Source organism: Corvus hawaiiensis, chromosome 4 (assembly GCF_020740725.1).
Source record: "Corvus hawaiiensis isolate bCorHaw1 chromosome 4, bCorHaw1.pri.cur, whole genome shotgun sequence".
Lineage (NCBI taxonomy): Eukaryota > Metazoa > Chordata > Aves > Passeriformes > Corvidae > Corvus > Corvus hawaiiensis.
In genome coordinates, this window is record NC_063216.1 from 18556148 (window position 1) to 18580244 (window position 24097).

The 24097-nt window shown below is 40.8% G+C and overlaps 1 protein-coding gene across 5 annotated transcripts in view; it reads left to right on the plus strand.

Annotated features, from left to right (window-relative positions):
- ITPR2 (inositol 1,4,5-trisphosphate receptor type 2) overlaps positions 1-24097 on the plus strand; it is a 247831-nt gene that overhangs the window by 42142 nt on the left and 181592 nt on the right. For 3 of the 5 annotated variants that reach the window (XM_048300591.1, XM_048300592.1, XM_048300594.1), the window contains exons 6-10: positions 2735-2833; positions 3751-3834; positions 4689-4835; positions 6065-6160; positions 17875-17919. In XM_048300591.1, coding sequence (XP_048156548.1) covers positions 2735-2833; positions 3751-3834; positions 4689-4835; positions 6065-6160; positions 17875-17919 — 471 coding nt within the window. Of the gene's footprint in view, positions 1-1470; positions 1527-2734; positions 2834-3750; positions 3835-4688; positions 4836-6064; positions 6161-17874; positions 17920-24097 lie in introns of those variants that run through there. The other 2 variants (XM_048300595.1, XM_048300593.1) reach the window with 2 other exon arrangements.

Consider the following 24097-nt stretch of genomic DNA (forward strand, 5'->3'; position numbering starts at 1 on the left):
ACGTGTCATGCTCTCCAGAGGGAGGACCTGGGATTCCTGCCTGTCACCTGCAAAGCCACTGTGAGCCCTTACAGCTGAGAGCAGCAGAACGATCCTAGGCCTTCAAAGTCATCCTCAGTACTAGAGAGATTTTGATTCCATTTTCCACTGTTGTGTGCACATAAGGTTTTGGAAGCAGATTTGCTGATCTAAAATGATTGCAGATCATTGCAGTGATGGCTGTAACACCTCATTCCACAGACCCCTTTCCCAGTCCATTCCCTGTGGGGATTTATCTGACAATCTCTGAGCCATGAGGTCCCTGTGGCAAACTGGCCTAGGTTTATTCCTAACTCAGTGGATTAAGTTCCTTTGGAATGGCCTGCTGCTCATTTTCTGTTACCAGGTTGCCTTTCAGAGCTGGGAACTTGCCATTGTAATTTATCAGAGCTGGCAACTTGCCATTGTAATTTACAGAGGGAATTTACAAAGGGAAGTTGTTTCTTGTTTTTACTAGGCCAAAACGGATTTGACAATTTTCTTTGCAAATTTCCAGCGATAAAGATTAGTCCTCTGGTAGCTTTCTCACAAGTGCTTTTGTACATTTCTACCTCTTTAACAGATACACATACCAGGCAACTGTTTCACAGAGGACAGGAGTAGCAAGTGATGGGGGAAATCCTCATTTTCCTCTCACAGATTGAGAGACACTCCAGCCTTGTACCCACTCCTTCCCTTTCAGTTACTCCTAGACATGGAAATCTTTCAATTCATGGAGCTGGCTTGGTATATCAGGTCCTTACTCTGCTGAGAAACTTCGTTGTTATTTTTTTTAAACTATATATCTGTGCTATAATGAGGAAATTCCCTAAGAAAACATGTTTTATAAAGTCTTTTAAACAATAGAAGTGAGTATTGAATTATTGCTTGGATGGCTGCTACTGTGTCAGGTAATGCAGACAAGGTAGAGCTAAATATGCCACATGTCCTAAGAGGAAAGGAATCTGGGAATCTGATACAGGAAGTCATGTGTGTGACTCTTCTGGTAAGTGATCACAGTTTTTTAGCCTTGTGAAATATTTTAGAACTTAGTTTTCTGAAAGAAAGGTTAGCTTAGCTTCATTAGCAACTGATTAATTTTGCAAATCAATGACAGTAATGAAATAATATGACTGAAAATTTACAGTAATTGGCATAACTGCAATATTTTCTGCAGACTTTTATTAAGTCTTTGTTATTTTGAAGCTGCTCTTCAATGGAAGATAGGACTGAATAAGGCTAGAGCTGGTTCCAGATGGGCTGAACATCAAAATATGCCCTGATAGCAGGATTGGTGCTCTGTGGATTGCATTGCAGTTATCTGCCATGTTAGTGGTTTTTTTTCCTTTTTAAATAAGATGCTTAATGATGTGCTCTCTTGCTAATTAAGTTGTGATAGTCCTGGTGTACATGCAACAATTTTGAAGTCCTGATTCCACTTTGCAGGATGCAAACCTGGTGGTATTTTGGTTAATGAGTTGTCTGGTCATAACTTCTTAAAACAGGCTGTAAGTAATGTCTGTGTGAAGCATGGCATGCAGGAATGTATTGCATAAGAAATATGTCTTACAGGCATCTTGTCATTATTTTGGTTCTGTCAGTGAACTTGTTCCCCTGACTTGGATCAAGTAGGATTTCTGTGAGTGATCTGAGCATGGTGATGCTGTCTTATGCTACTGTTTAGTTTAGCTGTGTTGGTAAAGAACAGGCAAACCTTCCTTTTCACCTCTGCGATGAGTAGGCCGAATTCAACTGCATTGAAGTTGCACAAGGCTGAACTGGGCTCAGCTTTTTCATAGGAAATGTGCTGATCAATGCAGAAAGTGTTTTTGTTTATTTGTCTTCCAAAAGAAAGCATGGCTTGTGCAGCATTTCATATAGTAAAAAAATCACATATAGCCACTTGTCTTTGTGTCTTTGTGTGCTTAAAATTGCTGTGAACGATGTAAGCAAATCAGGACCCAGTGCCAGCCAATCTATGTGGATTGATATTTTTTTATTATTTATTTTTTACCTCTTCAAGGCATGAATTGAATTCTCCATATGCATGTCTCAAGCAGTTTTTAGGTTAAAAAAATTTTGTGTATTGTTTTGTATATTGCAAAGAATTGCAAGGGCATAGGAATTTGCTTGCAGGGAGCAAGCCAGGAATTCCTCTTGTAGAGAGAAGGTCTCTCAGCTGATGTACCTGCTGCCTGTGCTGAGCTCAAACACCATTTAGGGAGCAACAGCAGAGGGGATGGAGTGTGTTCACCTCTCTCTGAATTTCCAGTGATTTCTGTTCCTTTCTAGATTGCAGTCAAGCAGTCTGAATCACAGAACTCCTGAGCCTGTCAGGACATTTGCCAGCAGATGGTCCCCAGAGCTGGGGGCTCGTGTTTACTTTCTAAGCTTTCTCTGGGATAAAGAGAACTTAATGTAACTTTCAGATGAACTGAGCTGCTCCTGGAATTCGTTGATTCATATCTATTTCATGGTGTGGAGTTTCTGCTGAACCAGAGGACATGCTTATTGGGAATGTGAGGATTCATTAGAGGGAAATCTCGAACCCAAATGATTGTAGGTGAACAGAGCTGCTGTGTGAATTGTCTGCATATAAATTCACTGAGTGCCATTCTCAAAGCATGCATTTGAGTCATTTTCTAAATATGCTACATTACTTCATTTTATTGGATAACTACATAGGTCTAAATGACATTTTATTTCTGACTTCCAGGTTGTGGTGGGAGATAAAGTTGTTCTCATGCCAGTCAATGCAGGACAGCCTCTGCATGCCAGCAACATTGAGCTTCTAGATAACCCTGGCTGCAAAGAGGTGAGTTCAGGGGGGCAGGAGGGGTAACTGCTGATCTGAGATGTGTTATAGAAAGGCTGAGAGAATTGGGATTGTTCAGCTTGGAGAAGAGAAGGTTTTGGGGTGATCTCATTGTGGCCTTGCAGTGCCTGAAGGGAGCCCACAGGAAAGATGGAGAGAGACTCTTGACAAGGGCCTGGAGTGACAGGACAAGGGGGAATGGCTTCACACTGACAGAGAGCAGGTTTAGGTTGGATATGAGGCAGAAATGGTTCCCTGTGAGGGTGGTGAGGCCCTGGCACAGGTTGCCCAGAGAAGCTGTGGCTGCCCCATCCCTGGCAGTGTCCAAGGCCAGGTTGGACAGGGCTCTGAGCAAGCTGGGATAGTGGAAGGTGTCCCTGCCCATGGCAGGGGGTGGCACTGGGTGATCTTTAACACCCCTTCCAACCCAGGCTGTTCTGTGATTCTGTGATATGTTGTTCTTTACTGGTAACCAGAACCCACCATGAGCTCAAAGCCAGCATTAAACACCGGTTCCAGCTTAGCCTCAAAAACCCAAGATGAAATATTCTCAGTGCAGTGATGCCTGGCACTGAAAACTCTGTGAGGTTTGCTTGAGTATCTCAAACTCTGACTGGTGTGAGAGTAAGTACTCGTTCAGCATCCCTTTAGGGTGTTCTTGGTGAGCTGTCAGCAAACAGAGCAGCATTTTGCCCACTCAGTCTTCTCCAATATCACCATCATTAACACTTGAGAGCTTCAGGACCCGTGTTAGAAACTGTACAGATATGTAGCTAAGCCATGTCCCCTGCCATCCTAGATGTGGTGTGGTTCTTCAGAGGACTGGAATGTCTCAAAAATAAAGTAACATCCCCTAATACTATAATTGTGTTTTTTTTTTTTTGTTGTTGTTGTTTTGTTGGTTTTGTTTTCTAAAGGTAAATGCTGTCAACTGTAACACAAGCTGGAAAATAGCTTTGTTCATGAAATTCAGTAGTTACCGAGATGATGTACTGAAAGGAGTAAGTATGATTTTTAAATTGTTTTCTGAATCCAAAAAGTCTTACTATATTTGACTGTAGGGAAATATTACCTGGTGAATAAAAGAAGAAAGAAGGACTTTATGGAGATGTTCAAAGTGGTATTACAAGCTTATAGATGACAATAGCTGTAATAAGACAATGTAGCTTTACATGCTGAGGTATTGCACAGTTTCGTGCCTGTAGATTAATCTCTGAGATAATTTACATTTTCATTTTATAAGTTTAATTTGTCCTCACATGTACCTTAATAAATCATTATCAACTGGCTATTTTTCAGTAAGTATCAAGGTACCAGCACTTCTTGAGGAAGAATTTGAAAGGGAAAAGGGTATATTTGTGTAGACCCATTTAGGGATAGTGTTTCAAGTGTTGGGGAGAGGCAGGAGGAAACCAAAATTTTTCCAGCCAAAGAAATAGAGAGGGGTGTTGATGTTGATTGCAGAGTAGAAGAGATGAGATAATATAATGTTAGATAAATCTCTTCACTTTCCCTAAATAATAAGAGGGATTATAAATGAAAAAAAAAAATCAAGTTAGTAAAGTTAACTAGAATTAAAAATCACCTTTAGGTTAATTGTTGCCTGCTGTTCATTGTGATGCTATGAAACAAGTTCTGCTTTCCCAAAAGGCCATGAGTCTCCTACAGGGATGAATTATCCCATTTGATTTGCAGACTGAATGCTCTTCACTTGGTACCTTTTCCAGCAACAGGAAACTCAGAAGCGTTTTCTTCCCATCAGCTCTGCTGGCATCACGGGAGCTGTTACAAATGGAAAATGAGTCTGGTGGCTTTGCCTACCACTTAACAGTGCTTCTTTTTCATATTTCTTTAGGGAGATGTTGTGAGGCTGTTTCATGCAGAGCAAGAGAAGTTTCTGACCTGTGATGAATATGAGAAGAAACAACACATTTTCCTCCGCACTACTTTACGTCAGTCAGCCACGTCTGCAACAAGTTCTAAAGCACTGTGGGAAATAGAGGTATTTTTTTCTTCTTTTTATAAATATTTTAGGACCTGAAGGCAAGGGTTCAGTAAAAAATCTTCACCACAACATGAGTCATTCGTAGGCTCCTGATATCATCACACACCTCCCTGTAACTATTAATATTTCATGAAGTGGTTTGTGTAGGATGAACCCTGGAGAGCTGCTTTATTGCTCTGTGTGTGTGGAGAGAGGAGGCTTTCTTACTAAATTTACCTGCACTAAAATGAGGAAGAGTCGAATTTCAAATTCAGACTTGACGTAAATGGTGTGATTTTATCAAAGCCAATCAAAGGACACTGATCTATCCTGACTTTTGCATGTTTACGTTTCACTTCATGTGCAGTATAGAAAATGGAAATCCATGGCTTACAGGAAATCTCCCAAGCATCATACAGCACATCAACATTTGTTTAAAGTTAACCTGAATAAAGGTGGTGTTGTGAATGGGGGGTGATTTTGAGAAGAGAACTAGCAAACCTATTTTTGTTTGACTGAGAAACATTGGAAATTGGTAGGTCTCAAATCCTTGCTTTTACAATAATGTAACTCCTATACCCAAAAGTTCTTGTGTGATGAACAAACTTTGTGCATTTAGAACAGACTCTTCAGAAAAATGGTTGACTTTTATCTGGGTAGGGATTGTCTGGAATAGAGTGTAGTGCACTTGTAGTTGTTGGAGATTCCTCCTTAGAAGAGACAGACACTGCTAGATTTGAAGAAAACAAGTGACCTACAGCTCAGTCAAGGGATAAAAAAAATAACCTGGGGTATTTTAGATGATATGAGGATATATCACTTGAATGAAAATTTTCAGAAACCCCTAGTATTGTCAAAAATAGAGCTGGTATAATTGATAAAATAATGTAAGATGGTTTGAATTTTGCTTTTAAGTAGTGCCTAGTAGTGTAGAACAGCTCTCCTTACTTTCTTGAGCTGCAGATTCACACCATGTCACTAAAAAGCAAAATTTGGCTCATCATGTTTTCAGGGAATAGATTAATGAAGGCATGGAAAATAATAAAAGGAGTATTTCCTGGCACTTGGCAAAAAGTAAATGTAAGTAGTTGTTATCTATGGTGAGCTTTGTGTAAGCACAGAATTCCTCTTTGGCAGGCTGTAATGGTGTAGTTTGCATATTTTTATTTGGAGCGAGGTGCAGGAAATGTCAGTGATCTGAAGTATGATCTTGAGGAGCATGATTAAAATCTAAATTCTTCTTTTAGGTTGTCCACCATGACCCTTGCCGGGGAGGGGCAGGACAGTGGAATAGCTTGTTTAGATTTAAGCATTTGGCAACTGGAAACTACTTGGCTGCAGAGGTAAGAATGCCAACTGAACAAGTGTTTGTGTGCTGCCTAACCAAGTCCTGCTGGTTCAGAACTGCTGTGATGTGTGGGTCTGCAGTGTAGATCTCCAGAAGGATCCCACACTGGGCCCCTGCTGGGTCATATTGCACCCAGGGATTGCAGGGCAAACACCACTGTTAAATATCCACCGCGTTTACACTGAAAACCCTTTGGGTTCATTTATCTCTCTGCTTCTGTTTGCCCTTGATTTTTGGAGTGGTGTTGTGACTGTGTATTGGTGTCATGTGAGTTCATTGTGATTATATAGTCTGCAGGGTTCTGCTGTTGCACTCTTGCCTTTTGTCTAAAATTTGAATAAAAAAAGAGCTGAGGAAGTCTTTGCCCCTTTTGATGGAACAGAAGGTCCCAGAGGAGAAGGAAGATCTTGCAGCTTGTCTGGTTACTGGTTTGTCTGGTACTTTGTGTTAAGGCAAAAGAGTATTGTGACTCCCCAAAAGAGCAGCTTACTATCTTTCAAGACTCCTTAAAAATAAAATATGGCTCTTGACAAGCTGCATACAGCGGATAATACCAAGCGTATGAAATGGTACAGCCTTGGATGTTTTAATGGTTGCCAGAAGCTGTGAACTTCTTGAGTCACATCTAATCCATGTTAACACAGGTCTGTGTCCAAGTTTTATCAATGGAGTCAAAAGTAGGGTTTTTTTCCACTGATTTAGTTAGAATTGCTTCTTTTGACTTATGCTTTGAAGTATGAGTGCAAAAATTTACTGCAAGAAGAAAGTTATAAATCACTGTATGTGAGGCAACCCCTGAAAAGAGATTTGCTCTGACTGGGTTGAGTTAGATTTACAGCAGTGTGACTTCTGTATCCAGACAACTCCTTAGTATTCCCAGGGTGCTGCTTTCATTTTCCAGCTTGTGTCACAGCCTGCATTGAATTCAGAGGAAGAACAAACAGGAGCTCTCAAACCTTCATTTATTTCTAATTATGTCAAGGCCACTATCAAAACATAAACAGTGGACTGCTAATGATAACTAATTTTCAAGAGGCAACCAGTACTCCCACCTAAGAGTGGGGGTATTTTCCTTTCTGCTTACAGTGAGAGATGCTCCCAGTAGGAAGATTTTACTAGCTAAGCTGATGGAGAGTCAGGAAAGGGATTGAGCACACTGATGGGCTTCCTTCTCCCACCATTGATCTGTCTGGGGGATTTCTAGGTGAAAAATCTTCAGGTGAAGATGTGCCATGCTGCACTGATGTTAAACCTGAGCTTAGGTCCTTTCTACCTCTGGAAAGGAAATCCCCATCAGGCAGGCTTGTAATATGGAGAATATAGTTGGCAACAGTGGAATGAGAGCTGGAAGAGCTTTTGGGTTGAACAGAAGTGATATGCTGGGACTGGAGAGCTGCATTACTGACTGGAGAGCTGCATTAGTGACACTGTCTATGAGGTGTAAAATACCTGTGGTAGAGATATTAAAGGTACTGCTGTAATAAAACCCTGTGAACTGTATTTTGCACAGTTCATATGTCAGGCACAACACACCAGCCAGCCAGACTTGTCAAAGATTTATGAACAGGCAGGCAGACACCTTGTGTGCGTGACCCAACTTTAAATCAATTGGGCAAAGCCTACTGAACACTTATCTGTGCTCTGGCAGCACAGGGAGATTACTCATGGTATGGATTACCAGCAGCGTCACACATTGCCATGACCTGATTTTGTTTAAGCCTCCGTGATAAAGATATCTAGAGTGGAATAATAAGTACAAACACAAGAAGAAAATTCACAAATCTTTAAAGCATTCTGTTGTTGGCTAATGATGCAATTTCTGTTGCAGTTTGAGATGTTGTAAATCAGGATTCATCATTGTTTATAACTGTCTTTTTTTTACTTCATCTTCCCTTAAATCAACTTGATGTGTGCCATGGAGGCTTCTGCAGTGGAGTCTTGCATGGCTCAAGTCTCAGACAAGGAGCAGAATTGTCCTTCACCTCGGTGCCTCCCTCTTCTCCTCTTGTACCTTGTGTGAGCGGCCTGTGCCTTCTCTTTTTCTTGGAATCTTCCTGTGCCAGATGTAACTGGTCAGTCTGGTTTGGGATTTGGTGGGTCACTACTGAGCCACGTTGTGAAGGGATGCCCCTGCAGCTTGTTAAGGCCAGGGGATGATCTGGGGACTAAGAAAATTGAAGATACTTGCCTCAGAGAATTAAGGAATTTAAAGCTGATAAAGGTGTTTCAATACTACAGTAAGTGAATTAATTAAAAAAAAAAAGTGAGGCAATACAGTTGTTCAGAAAAAAACCCATAGGTGAGTACTTGTAAATCTAATTGTTATAAACTTGAGAGGATGAAGTCAGGATGTATAAATCTTAAATTCCATGTTCCTTAGAAGTACAATCAGTTGTCCAACTTTTGTTGCCTTTCAAAGACCTCTGATATCTCTGACTTTTGACAAAGTCTCAAGTAGTAGTATTTCCTTTAATCCTCTTTGCACTTGGCATTATTTAGCCTAATTTTAATTACTATGCTTTGAAGTTCTTTAAGACCTACTAATACCTTAAACCAGCCTAGATCCTTCTCCCAGACTTTGGGCTGAAGGTGAGCCACCCTGAGAGACCCACTGCTGAAGGAGTCACAGTGGGAGACACTCGGTGATTCCACAAATCTGCATTGCCATTCCTCTGCTGCTCTGCACATCCTGGGTCACTCAGATGTCTGTGTGCTCTCACGCAATTTCTTAATGCTGAAGAAAGGATTTGATGTTTGGTGATAAGATTTGGGACATTGGATATCTGGGTAGTTGGTAACGATGTCTGACATTAGGAAACCTTAAGCCACAGGCTTAGACATTCCCAAAAAAGTGGAAACAGATACTCAGCTGAAAAATTGTAAAGAGAAATTGTCTTCTTTGGAGACAGAGGGAGTTCTGCTGTTAGTGTCATAAGGGCTTGTTTGCACCCAAAAGAGCTGAACCAGATCTTCAGCAGGAGATTTAGGCACTAAGCCACCAGCTAAGATCCAGGCTGCTGAGTTTCATTCTCAGAACAGAGTTTTATTCTCATCTTCACAGAATCAGCAGTCTTTTAGAAAAAGTTCTGCAGAAGATCCTTTTTATAGCCCTGGTTACAGCAAAATGACCCAAGTTATTTCGAAGCTTTACATTTATAAAGAGATGCTGCAAGGTTAGGTGAAAATTGGATGTTTCAAAGTAACAAAGATTTTCCCAAAAGCCTTTACAGTGCATGTAGCACATGTAGAAGGCACCCAAAGCTATCTGAGTGTGTGTGGGAGTGAGCTGCAGCTTGCTTGAACAGCCTTGCAGATGCTGCAGTTTGGGACCACACAGCTGTGCCTTTCTCATGAACATACATAACCTTTTCAATATTCTAAATTGCCAAGATAAAAGTCTCTTTGAACTGAATATCAGCTTATCAATTGTGCTGAACCAAAACATGCACTCTTAATATTGTTCTCCACATGTGTAGCAGCTCCAGTTCTGTGATTTCTAAACTGGGCAATTCATACTGAAACTATTAACACTTGTTGTATGAGGCTGTTAAACAGATACATGTGCCCACACAAGATATGCAGGATGAGTCTGTCATTTCATATTCAACTTCTCAGGTGTGGCTAAAATAATTACAAAATATATATATATGCATGTATCAAATCACATGCTGGTCTCAGATATTGCAGTAGACAATAGAAAAGCCACAGTATGTTGCTTGTGAATCCTTGTGAGCACGTACATATCCACAGTGCAGAATTTGCAAGGAAAAGTCTGTGATAATTCTGTTTTTCTTAGCTGAATAGATTAGAGTTACTAGAGTCCTTGGCCAAAATATGGCAGTAGATCTGGTGAGGTCTTTAACACCAAATTAGCTCTACTAAACTAAATGAATTAGGATAAGGCAGGTAAAAGGGCAGCTTGAATGTTCACATTCTGTGCTTTTCCAGAATTATGGCCATAAACAATTACTGCTGTGGAAAAATTCTCTGGCTTTCTTATAGAGTTCTCCTTCCTCTCTCTGTAGGAGTGAAAGGGCAGGGTTTAAGCTATAAAATGGATCAACTCTAATCAGAGTTTTGTTTCTAAACTCTGTTCTTAAAATCCCACATGAAACATCCTTCCAGCTTTAGGATTATTTTAGCACTAAATACTCAGTGGAGTTTCGTTTGAAGGTGGGAAGGATTGATTTCAGTTGGGCTGAGCATAGGGTTACTTACGCATGAGATGAAATGACAATTAGTGGATATTAATTGAACAGGAAGTCCAGTCCAACTGGCCAAGGCTGTAGTTCAGTGGTGGAGCACTGCAGTGGCAGCACAGGCTTCAGAAATGTCCTTTTTCCTATTGGATTGCAGCCCTGTGACCCAGGGTGCTGTCCCTGAGATGGTGTTGGCATGGACTCCAGGGCACGGGGAAGAGGGAATAGTCTGTGCTGGAACAGGGTCACTGAGCTAAGGCACCAGAGCACGAGTGTTTGGGGTGGGTTAACAAGAACTCCTGAAGCCTTGCAGGACTGTCAGCTGATTTTCACCATGCTGTGGTGTAAACCACTTGCTGAGAACTCTTGGATCAATGGCCAATAAAAGTTACTCATATTTCTCTTATCTTTCTTGAATAATTTCTTCCCATATTACCTCACTCTACTTTCCTGTCAAAATTGCCCTGAGCTGCCCCTTTCTTTTCAGAGAAGCTTATGGACATCATTCACTTTAAACTGAGAATTGCTCTTAAAGTTTGCTTTTACAGTCCATGGCAGGGGGGTTGGAACTAGAGGAACTTGAAGGTCCCTTCCAACCCAAACCATTCTATGATTCTGTGATTAAAAATATTAGCCTGCCACGTTATATTGTCATGATATGTTATAACAATATATATTATATTGTTATATTATTATGTTGTTATGATATGCATTTATGCAAATGGCCAGGGCCATACCCTTCATAGTAAATTTAAGCCTGTTGTAATAATCACTTGATTTGGATCATGGTGAAGATAGCTGAGTACATGCTCAAGTTAATATTGAGCGAAAATAATCCTCTCCTGCCTTCTGAATAGTAAAGATTGTCCCAAGAATCCCACAAGAATAGAAAACAAAGCATTTAATGAGACTTTAAGAAAAATTACATAATTGTATGGGTAACAGTATCCTCAGCATTAGCTAAGATAAAAGAAATGTAAAAGAGAAATCAGTTCCTAAACTTGAGGCTATAAACCAGGATTAAACTCCTGGAGCCCTGAAGAAACTGTCTCTGTAGTTTTATGGACTTATCTTCCACTTCCTAAACTGCTGGAAAATGGAGTCCTGCATAGGATGTTTTATTAAGGCATCTGAGATTGATTATTTGAAGTCCATAATTTAGGCCTTTTGCTGTCCACTTGTTGGAAATTGGACTACTGACAGAGATGTTTTTTATTTAGGAAACAATGGAACCACTGTTTGACAGTGTAATTTTATTTTCTTTTTTGGGTGACATGGAAACAAACCTTTGCAGAAGGACTTGCTCATGCCCTGGTCATGCAAAGAGGGAGAACACTGTTAAACTCTCTGTGGTTCCTTCTGCCTTCAGAAGAGTGTGGCAAGTAACAAATAAAATAAAATAAAATTAAATTAAATTAAATTAAATTAAAATTTTAAAAAAATGGCCTTGTTTAACTGAGATGTGAGGCACCTTTTGCTCAGGAACAGTTTGTAAGCTGGAGAAGATGCCAGGAGATGGCAGCATCCACCAAGGCCTTCACACATCTCATGTATTTCATTCCTTGGTACTGAGGGACCTCCACACCTGGAGATTGTTTCAAAATCTTCCTTTTGGGCTGGTTTTTCACAGTGTTGCTTCATTAAACACAGCACTCTGATTAATTTCTATCTGGCTTGCTGCTTAAAGGCTCTCATAAGAAAAAGGTGACAGGGTGAACTCAGCACTGTAAGCCTTATTTCTGTTTTTCACTGTCTCATAGGAGTGTGGGTTTGTTTTAAAGCTCTGTAAGGAGTGAAGGATAATTTACAACTATGCATGAAGAGATGGAAGAGATCCAGGGGGAATCCAGAGGAGGAGGATGGATTACTGATTTACAGAGCCAGCCTGACCTGTTCTGCAGACTTGGATGTGGCTTTTTAAAGTGACAGATCTAGAATATGTCCATTTAGCAAAACCCAGAGCTAGATTTCTCCAAAGTTTTTAAGAGTCTTGAGAATGCAGCTACATTTCTTGACCTGACTTGTCTTGACTTTGGTGGAATCTGTCTGTGCAAATACCTTCATAAATCTGGATCTCAGAGGAAAGTTTTTTCCCCAAGCCAACTAATTTGCAGTCGTGACCTGTGAGAATGTTCAGCTTTTTCAGTCCTGCCCAAAGTTGGCTGCATTTGGGCCATGTTTGTACATATAGAGGCTTTGGGAGTAAGGAAGTACAAAGACATTAATGCAGTATTTATTGTCATTTAGTCATTACGAGGCCTACTTCTGTTATTAAAAACACATCTTACATTTTGATGTCTTCCAAAACAGCAAATGTAGACACGTGGCTTGTTCTTAAGTGCATTTTTTTTTGTTTATTTTTTCAGGATCACTTGAGAAGCTTTTATTCATTTGTATTTGTGCCTCTTTATTTATGATGCTTGATGGAATTTTCCAAGGTTCCCCTCCTTTGTTTCTTATTGGTTTTGGGGTTTTGTGCGCCTGTGTTTTTTGTTTTCTGTTTTTTGGTTTTTTGTTTTTTTTTTTTTTTTTACAGTAGAAACGGCAGTCATGTCTAATTCAATCATCCCTAGTTACTCCTGTGAGGACCACTGAAAGGCATATGGGATATCAATATTTAGAACATCTTTCTTGAAGAGATGAGGATGCTTTTTTTATATAGCACAGGTTGACACAGAGCTGCTGAAGCTCAGACTAAGGTTATGGTCCAGCATCCAAGTGACACTAAAGGATCTCTTCGACCTTTTTCCTTCTCTTGACTTCCTCTGCAGAATGGGATATGGGTGAGTGGGGCTGAGCACTGGTTTCAGGTTCTCTGCCCTTGATCCCAGTAGAAGCAATGGAGTTTCCCCGTTACCACTCCTAACATGGAGCTACTCCTGCTTATGCTGCTGGTGTGAGACCTTTAAATCTATGCTGATTTAGGCATGGCAAAATGCTGGCCTGCCATTGCTTACACAGCAGCTGGAAATGCCACCAAGATGATCTTTCTTCTGGTAATGAGGATGAAAAGTCAGGACAGGAAGGTGTTGGAGCTGCTTCTCATTCCTGTTTTTGACTAGCAGGGGGGCCCGAAGCAGACAAAAAGGTTCAGCTTTCCCAGTGCTCCCTAGAAGCTTGTCTGATCTGCTAAGACATGGCTCATGAGGAAAATATAATCCTGAAAGAAAAGGCCTTTTGAGATTTTTAAACTTTCCTTGGATGATGATTATCAGGAGCTCTGTGCTGATGCCGAGGCAGGGTTGAACAGAGTTTATCGAGGTAGAGTCGTAGCCCGTCTTTCTCTGGCAAGTTAATAAGATGGCAAAAGTCCTTTGAATGCCACTGGAAGTCTTTGAAATTGTGCAAAAGTCCTTTGGATTTATCGAAAGCTAATCAGTCTGACATTAACAAAGAACAAAGAAAGCCTAATGAAGATGAAAGATTTGAAAAGTGGATTATTTTTCTTTTGTCCTGGCTTTTCTTCCCCAAAACCCTTGCCCTTGTTGGCTGGGTAACAGGCTGTGTGTTAACAGGCTGGTTATCAAATGAAATGGGGACTGTTGGCTTGTGTTGAATTAGAGCCTTTTATTCTTTGTCTGTCAGAGTTTCCTTCATAAATGCAGGTTTTAACCAAGTCATTAAAATGCTCATTTAGCTGAAATTTGGCAATCTAATTCTTCCCCTGACAAGATGCTTTAAATATCCTTTACCTAGTCAACAAAATTTGATTAAAATCAGCATGGGTGTTTGTTTCCCCAAACTCCTCTCTCTCCTTCTTAATTGGGTGTCCAAAAATAGACTGTTTGGGTGCTTTCCATGCATTCCTCCAAGAAAATAACATTCAGTAGAAATGTGGAATTTCAAACTCGTTGGATTGTAAAGGATATCTAGCTATGCAAAGATGCAAAAGTAAAATTAGAGCCAAGAATAACCCGTGAGATGATGTTCTGCACAATGGTAGAACCCCAGGAAATTATTCACTGTGGACTCGTGGGGTTTGAAAACTTGAAGATACAACTTTGAGTAGCTTTAATGAGTAGAGATGACAGAGCCTGGAACTTCTGGTGCTTAATGTAGTGGAATCCCTCTCAGGATTAGCAGGGCACTTGCATTCTCTGAGCACCAAATACCAGAAGTAACACGCAAACACACAGAGATGAAAGTTGTCTTCCTGCTATGTGACTTCACAGATTTTGTAAAGTCACAAGGTGAAAATTCAGGAATGAGCTTCCTTGCCCTTCAAAGTAGTTTTAACCAGAAATAATTAAAGACTTTGTCTATACCTCAGTTTTCCATGTGTAAAATCTGACTTCTGTTATGAGTTTGTCACACATACTCTCTGCTGGGGGCCTTCTGTTGCTCCCACAGGATGAGGATGTTGATATATGTATGCATTCAGACATCTCATCTTTCCATATACCACTGTGTATGAAGGCTGAGCCTGAAATCTGTTCAAGAGACACCAATTTTTAAGCTCAGGAGGGCCACCTGCAGCACTCACCCTTGACCTTCAGGCTCTTCAGATATCCTGTGTAGAACATGAGTTGGGAATTTGGCTTCTTGCAGAAGAGAGCGAGTAAAGGCTATTTAAATTTAGATTTGAAAGAAGGCATTGTCTTCTCTGTAGTTGCAAATCTATCTCTAAAATCCAAAATTGTCAACAGTTTTAGTCTTTAAAAATATGACCTTGTGTGGTGGTGGTGGCTTTCCCATGACTGTCCTTGTCTGCAATGTGTCATGTTCTTGGTGCATATTGGCTGCATGCACCTTCCAGTGGCATTTTGCAGGAATATTCAGTGCTGTATTTCAGCTATAATTCAGTAAATTGCAACTTCAAGACATCCAATGACACAAAAAAGCTTGAAAACTTGTTGAGCTTTATTGAGGCCTATTTTAGCATACCATTCTTACTTTCTAAACACCTGCAGAAAATTTTACTTGATTTCATTAGTAGTGAGATAAAAATATTAATGTTGTTCTTTTCAAGGCTTCTTTTGTTTGGGAGGCTTATTGAAGAACGTGGAGGTGATCTTATAGAAATCAGAAAAAGCAATAGATCTTGGAGTGCTGAGACTGTCACTGTGTCCTTAGGTCATTCTGTGCTGGGATATTGAAAGGGACTCAGGACTGGTATAATATGACATACAATACTAGATGACTTATGCCTTTTCTACCTGGAGAATATAGCATGGGGTAATAGCTACTGGTCTGTTTTTTAGAAACCCTCAGCACTAACAATCTCAGCTGAAATGAAAATGAAAGTGGCAACTGCTGAGCAGAGCTGAAAATGGGGCCATGGATGTCAGCCCAAAAACTGAGTTCCATTGTGTTTGTGGTTTAACATCAGCATCTCAAAACTTTCTCTAAACAACGTATTTTTGGTTTCATTATTTCTGTAACAGCAGGGCATGAAAAAGCATTAAGGATGTACTTGATTTCTCACTTGAGCCTTCTGTCTCCATCACCCTCAGTCCACAAGTGAACTATTTTGGAAATCTGAGGGCACTCTGTTCAGTTATTTTTCAAGAAGGCAAGAAGTGTTGAGGGAGGGAGATTTTTCCTAATTTCTCCTGTTATTGCTATATATATATTTTTAAAAATCACCATTATGTCAAAAGCAAACAGCTGAAGGGCATCAGAATTCAGTTCATACTGGTAGGCAACTGTATTCACTCAAGCCCTTCAATGAAAACCTGTACAATCAAGTCCTCAGTGCCAAGTTCTCTGTGCTGGGTCTAGTGACAAACCCGAGATGACCCAGACTTATTCTTGCTTACTTCAACCAGCAATGTCTGGAGGTACCATAGAAATTTAGCCTTTCTCTACCTTCTCTGCACCTGTGCTGGAAGGCCACGGTGTGTGGCTGGGACTGAGGGGCACTGCCTGCTAATTTTAGCTCTTTCTTGATGGGGAACCAAAAGCAGAGGGCTCAGCTTGGCTGCTAAAAATGGGACACTGGGATTATTTTAAGGTGTCAGATGAACAAATGTCATGCTGAAAGAACTGTGGAAACTTAAGAAGGAATCAAAACTATGTGAAAACAGTTACATGTGTGTATGAGTTCTAGTTTTTTTGGTGTTCATCTCTCATTCTTGTTGCTGTATAGCAGTAGCAAGAGGGGCTTGGAGCTGGGAGACTGTGACAATGTCAGGGAGGAGCAAAATGCAAGATCTGAGATAGATGTCAACACAGGGAGGAAAGCAGGCTCTCTGAATTAGGTTTGTGATGGTAACACAGTGGCTAATCCAAAAAATGAAACGGAGACAGAATAAACCTTTGGTCATTTCTATGTGAGCACATCAAGTTGCGACACACAGGGAAGGTATTTTCAGCAATTTGACAAAGATTTGAAAGTTTTCCTCCTTTCTTCAGGCTCATGGTGTGGAGTGGGCTTTTTGAGGGGTTAAAGAGATACAAATGACTATTTTTTAATAAAAGCCTTATCAACTTAACAAAAACTCTTCACAACAGTTGTCTGTGTAATGTTAGATGTATGATAACGTGATATTGAAAAGTTCCACTGGGATTCGTGCATATTGCCCTGTGCAGTTCTCTTCTGGCTCTTCCACACTGGTAATGCCAAATTCAAGCCAAGAAAATGACAGTACTCATCTGTAAGATGTATACACATTGTAATTGCCTAAGAACAAAATTGCCTTATATAACTAATAATCTCACTTAAGCATTTTCAGCACTTTGATGGCATATCTTGTGTCAGGGAACATTTGTAAATATTGATGCAAAATTGTTTCTTCATGTAAATCAAATCTTGAAAGGTTTCATGTGCAGCCAGTGAGTGGGTGTGTGTGTTTTTGTTTATTTCTGAATATATCTGCCTACATAATCCCTCATCTTATAGACTACATACTTCCCTTGTCAAAAGTACAATCATATTGAACAGCTGTTAAAGAGTAATACCTTACATTTATTATTGTATAGCATCTTTCATCCAAGCTTCTCATATTACTTTAGTATTAACTAATGCTTGATAATCCTGATATAATATAGAAAATATTATCCCCATTAATAATGGTTAAACAGAACCACAGTGTAATTAAATAATTGTCTCTAGTGGCATTGTCACTCCTCTTTCAAAGATGTGTTAATTCTGAGTTCACTGTCTTCCTATAAAATCTCAGTAGACATAGAGAACATTAGTTTTTTATCTCAATCTATCTGCCCAGTGTCAATCCTGGAAGTGATTGCATGTGCATGTGTGTGGGTGACTGCAACTGGCTGCATTTAGAATAGTAACTGTGCTTTCTTCATCATCCTTTTTGGTTTTGGTTGTTTGAGATTCCTCTTGAGTTAACAAGCTTGATTGCAAGATGCTCTTTCTAGAGGTGAGGACATAGCCAGCTAAGTCAGCCAGAAATTGAAGCAGTCTTTTATTCTCACACTGCTTCTAAATACTCCACTGTCCTTTTGTAGGGTGGAAACATAACAGAGAACTGAACCAAACCCTCTCTCCCAGTTATGAAATGTCTGAAAGCTATCGAGATAGTATTTGACTTCTTTTCTTTTCCAGCTTAACCCACACTACCCAGAAGGTAATAATGAAGGAAAAGCTTTGGTAAGTGGAATTTATATGTTGCATATAATCTGGGGAATGCTGTATCCTTAACCCAGCGTAGCCTGACATATGGAAGCCCTTCATAGCTTTCCTTTTCCTTATGTGTTCCAGCTGCTGGGATTGTTTTCCATATCCTGTGTAAGGTAGGATGCGTCTCAGAACTGGCAATTCAGAAAGTTTTCCCTCACGTTAAGGCAAATGATAAGAAACTTACTCAAATTCTGCATCAAAGTGGCATTAGTTGAAGCTGTTCTGCTTGTTATCTGACTGCAGATACGAAATGTATTCATTCTGCTCAGCTTAGATGTGTTACTTCATGGCAACAGTCTTTGCCTGGTACAGCATCAAGAGCATTTTAGCTAATTATGACTAATGAGGCAAGGCCAGACATGGAGATTATAGTGTGTGAAGGAAGTGGAGTTAAAACCTTGGGGGAATCTTATTGTTACTAAGTCAACAAATATTCCAGAAAAGTATCATTCCTCCATCAAATTCATGAGATATTGCCTTGGAAAGGCTGAGATCTTCTTCAAAAAAATTCAATTTAATTTCTTTCTGCTTACCTTCTGGCTTTTGTTCTTTAAGAGGACACATTTTCAAGTTTTTCTCTGCACAGGGAAGAAATTTTTAATTTTTCATGACATGAAACCCAAGATTCTTACATAATCACATGCCTTGAGGACTGCAATTTTAATAAAAATGGAGACTTTCATAGGAGTTGGCAACACTGGTTTTCCATCTTCACTGATATTTGGCATTAGTGGTGATACTGCAATAACAGCTAAGCTGTCTACAGAAAGAGAATTCTCTCCTATGAAAGTACAGAAATTCCACCAATTGTTGCTCTTTTGTATTAGAATGAAACTTGAGGCCTTTGGAACTTTGGAATGGAAATCAAGATCAGTTCCAGAATTCCCCAGTGAGTAGGTGTTAGGCCCTTGTCACTGAGGAACCAATCCTCAGTTGTACCACACCATACTTATGTATGGTATAGGGTTTCCATCTGTAGCCATTTCAGTTCATCTAAGTAATTAAATATTCCCTGGACTGTGTAATGATGAGGGCACAAGAGTAATCTAAACATGGATGTTAAAGGTGGCTTCACTATCAGTTTGGCTTATTCCTCCTGGGTAGTGGTTTCAGCTAAAAACCCAGACTAGATAAATCACATTAGAGAAATGCTTCCAATAAAAAAGTAATCAAAGCTGATTGATGATCAAAACTGATGTCTCTGTGGAAATTTTAATTTATGCAGTCAGCACTTTCCTGTGAGAGATGTTTTGTGAAAGAACTTCTAGCAATTTTTGGTAACACCTCCAAGTAAATCCAAGCCTACAGGCTCTATTAGTGTGGTAGAAATCCCTTTGGATCCTGCACCCCTTTACAGTTTTGTTGGAAATGCCGTGAGTCGGCAATGGCTATTTAAGCCTTTATTCTGCCCTCAAACAACCAAGTAGAGAAACTTCACATCCCTTTGCAGGAATTTCTTTGATGTTACAATGATGCAGTACATTGAATTGTCCCTCAAAAGTAAAATAATCGTATAATATTTGGAGTTCTTTAAGGGTCAGCTGTGTCAATCTTGTATCCAGTAGCACATAACCTGGAGCACACAGGCTTTCCTTGCTCTGTGGTTATCATCTAGTGTTTCCTCTGCCTGGTCACTGCCTAACTGGCTCACTGCAAAGGCATCTTCTTTTCCATCTTTTGAAGCAATTAATTTTGAAATACTGCCTATGAAGTAAATCTGGAGGGGGGAGGTTGAAGTGGACCTGCCCCAGCAAAATTTGAAGTCTGAGTAGCAGGGAAATGGGAGATGAATAAACAAATCCTTGTGATTGAAGGGCTGAACCTGTAGCCTGTGCTCTTGAGGCCAAGAAGGCCAATGGTGTCCTGGCATGCATTTGAAAGAGCATTCCCAGCAGGTCGAGGGAGGGGATCCTGTCCCTCTGCCCAGCCCTGGGAGGCACATCTGGAGTGCTGTGTCCAGTCCTGGCATCCTCAGGACAAGGACAGGGAGCTCCTGGAGAGGGGCCAGCAGAGGCTGCAGAGATGATTTAGGGCCTGGAGCATCCCTGACAGGGAAAGGCTGAGGGAGCTGGGGCTGTTCAGCCTGGAGAGGAGCCCCAGCTGAGAGGGGCCCTCAGCCCGGGGTGTCCCTGCGTGCAGGGAGGGCTCCGAGCAGGGCCCAGGCTCTGCTCTGGGGGGCCCAGCCATGGCACCAGAGGAACGGGCAGGGACTGATCCCAGGAAGTTCCACTGACATAAGGAAAAACTTCTTCCACTGTGGAGTCCCTCTCACTGGGGATATTCCAGAACAGTCTGGACACAATCCTGTGCCCTGTGCTCTGGGATGGCCCTGCTGGAGCACAGAGATGGCACCAGCTTGACTCACTGTGGTTCCTTCAGCCTGACCCATCCTTCTTTTCTCGGCTAGGCTGTTGGATGAAAGGGTAGCAGCTCCTTCTCTGTTGTCTGGGTTTTAAAGGCAGCACAGCCGTCTGTGCATTCTGTGCCAAGCCTTAACTCCTCAGTGTGTGCTGGGGCTGCTTGTGCATGTTCACAGCCTGGTTTACAAGGCCTGATCCCAGTTGCTCAGGCAACTGAATTTTGGGAAGCAGCAATGGAGAAGGGTTTTCCATAATGGAGCAGTGGGCACAGACACCGAGTTCTGCCTAAGCACATCTTTTCTGCCTTGCCTTAACTGACTCCAGAGTCTGAAAGGGTTTTGTCTCCAGAGAACATAAATATTACTGGAAGTCACCAGGACTTTTGTTCCCAAGCATTAAAGGTATGTTTGTACTGAGGATCATTGCTTGTTTATGAGCTGCTTCTTGGCAATCCAGCCAAATTGTCTTGTGAAGCCCTGCTTTTAATTCTGGTAAAATTTGGCCTTACAATGAGTTGATTAATATTCCCACATCTAAGCTCCAGAAGATTGTTTTTTTTCATGGGAAGACCTTTTTTTACTTAAGGGTCTTATCAAAACAAGTCTTCTTCATCTCTTAAAGTCTTAGAGATTGTAGTGTATCGTGCATCAAAATGCAGTGGTCTATGCTACAGCTCCCACTAAACCCCAAATTGGTGTATTTTATGCTGCAAATTAGTATGCTTTTTCTAAGGAGAGAAATGTACAGCATCCAGAAGAATGCTACAAAGATCAGGGAAATGTCAGGAACAGCTGGGAACCTGGCATTTGTTAGTGCCTTTGTGTTAAAGGCTGACTTTGGATGGGTACCGTCTCTCCATTTGTCTGCATTTTCGTGAGAGAGCTAATTCTAACCAGTTCCAATCGACCTTTTATTGTTGAGATTTTTGTTAGGATTGAGACTGGTATGCATTTACTTTTCTTGTAAAGAAGTTGGGCAGTTCTACCATGGGCTGCCAGGTGCAATTTGATGTATCTCCTTTGACTTCTGTTTATCTATCTTTATGAATTCCCAACATTCTGCAATTCTAACTTTGCCTTCTTGCTGCCAGCCCAGGAGATTTTTTTTCCTGATAAACACTGTAAATTAATTTGTTTTGTAAAAAAATTTATTTTATTTTACCTTCCAGGAATGAACTTAATTGAATTATACATTTTATATGAGTGGTGCAGTTTAAACAAGTAGAATAGACAATCTGAAAAAAACATTGAAAAGAAAAGAGAAAAGAAAAATCATCAGTTTAAAAATGGCAGCTTATATAAAGCCAGCAGTCAGACCACTGGGGAGGCTGGGGGAGAAGGGGAGACACGGATGCCGGCACATTATTATTATTCTGCCGTTGCACACGGGTCTGAATCAGCTCTGGAAATGCATACATTGTTTCTTACAGAATGTCTCTGGCTCCTAACAACAGGATTGCAACGTGATGTCTCTGCTAAAAATGCGATGACTCACAAATGAGTCAACAGTGAAGGTGTTACAGGAGGCTAACTGCTGTGCTGTCTGCCAGGGCTCCTAGCAGGCAGGAGCAAGGCTGGCCATTAATTTACTCCATTTTCTTCTCATAAAGAATTTTGAAAATAATCTAACCCATGGCGTTCTGCTCACGTTACTGCTCTGTGAAAATGCTGGTTTTGTAAGAGCCTCCTAAACTGGGTTAACATATTGAGATACCACGTTGCTCTGGATTTAACAGGCATTTTCAGAACTCTGGCTGCTATTAAATTTAATTTCTACTGAAATCTGTAGTGCAGCTTAATGTATTCATTCAGGAGCAGGGCATTATCCTTGTCTGTCTCTATGCCACAAGAGGTGTCTTCACCAATTGGAATTGTAGATTGGGTTTCTAAAAGAAAAGGTATTTTAGGTCTGTCATGTTTTGTATCACCTTTAAGCAGTTGAAATGAAGGCCCTTCCGTAAACAAAACTCCGTGTAAATCTCTTGAATTTTAGGTATGATGCCAAATTGAGTTAAATAAGGAAGGTTTGGATAGGTAGCAATTAGTAGCAAATTCTATTAAGAGCTGTGAAAAGGGTTATCTGCTGGGCTGCAAGTCTCAAGACAAATCTGATTGTACCTGATTATTTTGTCACTGATTCCAGCATGGGATTTGTCTCTCCTTACATTTGCCCTCCAAATGGCAAGCAGTATGTCTGCATTATTTTTTCTCTTTAAGCTTCCTTTTAAATCATGATGCACTGTAAATCAGTGGTGGTAGCCCAGGAGTTACAGACTTTGCTGTGGGCCTGGATCAATATTTCCACTCCTCACCAAAATGGTGGGTTTTCTCACTACCTAGGACTCTTTTTTTTTGAATGCTCGGCCTTTGCTTCCCTAGATGGGTCCCACCTGGAGAAGTGCCCTGGCTGTATTCTGGGGGTTTGCTCAGTTGCCTTTCCTGGGTGTGATTATTGAGCTTTATTGCTGCAGAATAATGCTGGGGGCTCACAGTCCTCCATGCCAGTGCACACTGAGGTTTTCTTAGGCTGAAGGAGCTGACTGCTCTTTGTACCACTGATACTTACACTGGGTTGTTTGGAAGGTGTGGGTCCAACTCCTGCCGGGCAGAAGCGGAGCTGAATGTATCTTCTTCATCCTTGTGAGTGATTTAAACAGCGCACAAGAGTGAAGTGATTGCACCTTCCTCACCTTGGATATGTGTCTGATGTGACTTGTGACAGCTTGTTGCTAGTTTGTTGTAGTTTGGGACAATCAAAGCTATGTACATTTTCCTTCTGTGAATGTACTATTTGGTAATACTGGTTTACCCACTGTTCTCTATACCCCTGGCATGTAATTCACCTGGGTTTTTTTGTTTTTTATAAAGCCTTTGGAGTGCTTTCCTTGGCTGTCATTGACCACATTGCCAGCATCTCTGAAACTGTTCTATTGGCTTCCTCTTCACACTGCTTTGAGTTGAATTTTCTTCTCTCTGCATTTGAGTTCCTTTGCAGTTCTTTTCTTCTTTTCTCTTAATTGAATCCAGTTTTGCTGGCTGCATCTGCTCATATGCCAGTTCCTACCTGAGCAAATGTCATCTTGTTTTCATCTGCTTAGGAATGCAGTGCTTCTCCTGAGCTATTGTCTAATTAATTTAAACTAGTACTTTCACTTCTTTCCACATCCTCACATGGACTCATCTGCTGATTCAATAATGGCTGGGTTAAGTGTGGATTCTGATGGCTGCTTACTAAATTTAATTTATCGTGAGAAGCCTTCTGTGTGCAAGTGTCTGTGTGCATTCTCTCTCTCCCCCATAGAGAAGCATGTGCACGTGCATTGGGACATAAACTGAGCCATAAATTCAAATCCATGTTTGTTCCTATGTAATGGCAGCATTGCTGTCTCTCGTGTACCCCTTGTATGCAACTTGTTTCCAGAGCTGTCAGGTTAGGGGTCGCTTCTCCTTACGTGTTCTTTTTTTCCATGAGTAGTGCTTAAGTCCCATAACCCGGGTTGAGTTGTGAGATTCAGATTCTAAAATAATGCTGTAAGGAGAGTTCTGAGGTTTGTGGGGGAGTTCAGCCTGGAACTGCTGTACAGCTCTCGTGCAGGTCTGATTTTGCTCAGCTAAGCTTGGCATTTCACTTAGCAGTGTTGCAGGCACTGTCTTGCCCTCTGTTGAAGTGGAATTTCTTTTTAGGCTAAAAACCAGATCTTGCTCCTATGTGTGCCTGCCAGCTGCTCAGCCTGGTTGGTGGAATTTCAGGCTGGCAAGCCAATTCCATTGCTCAACTGGAGCTATACA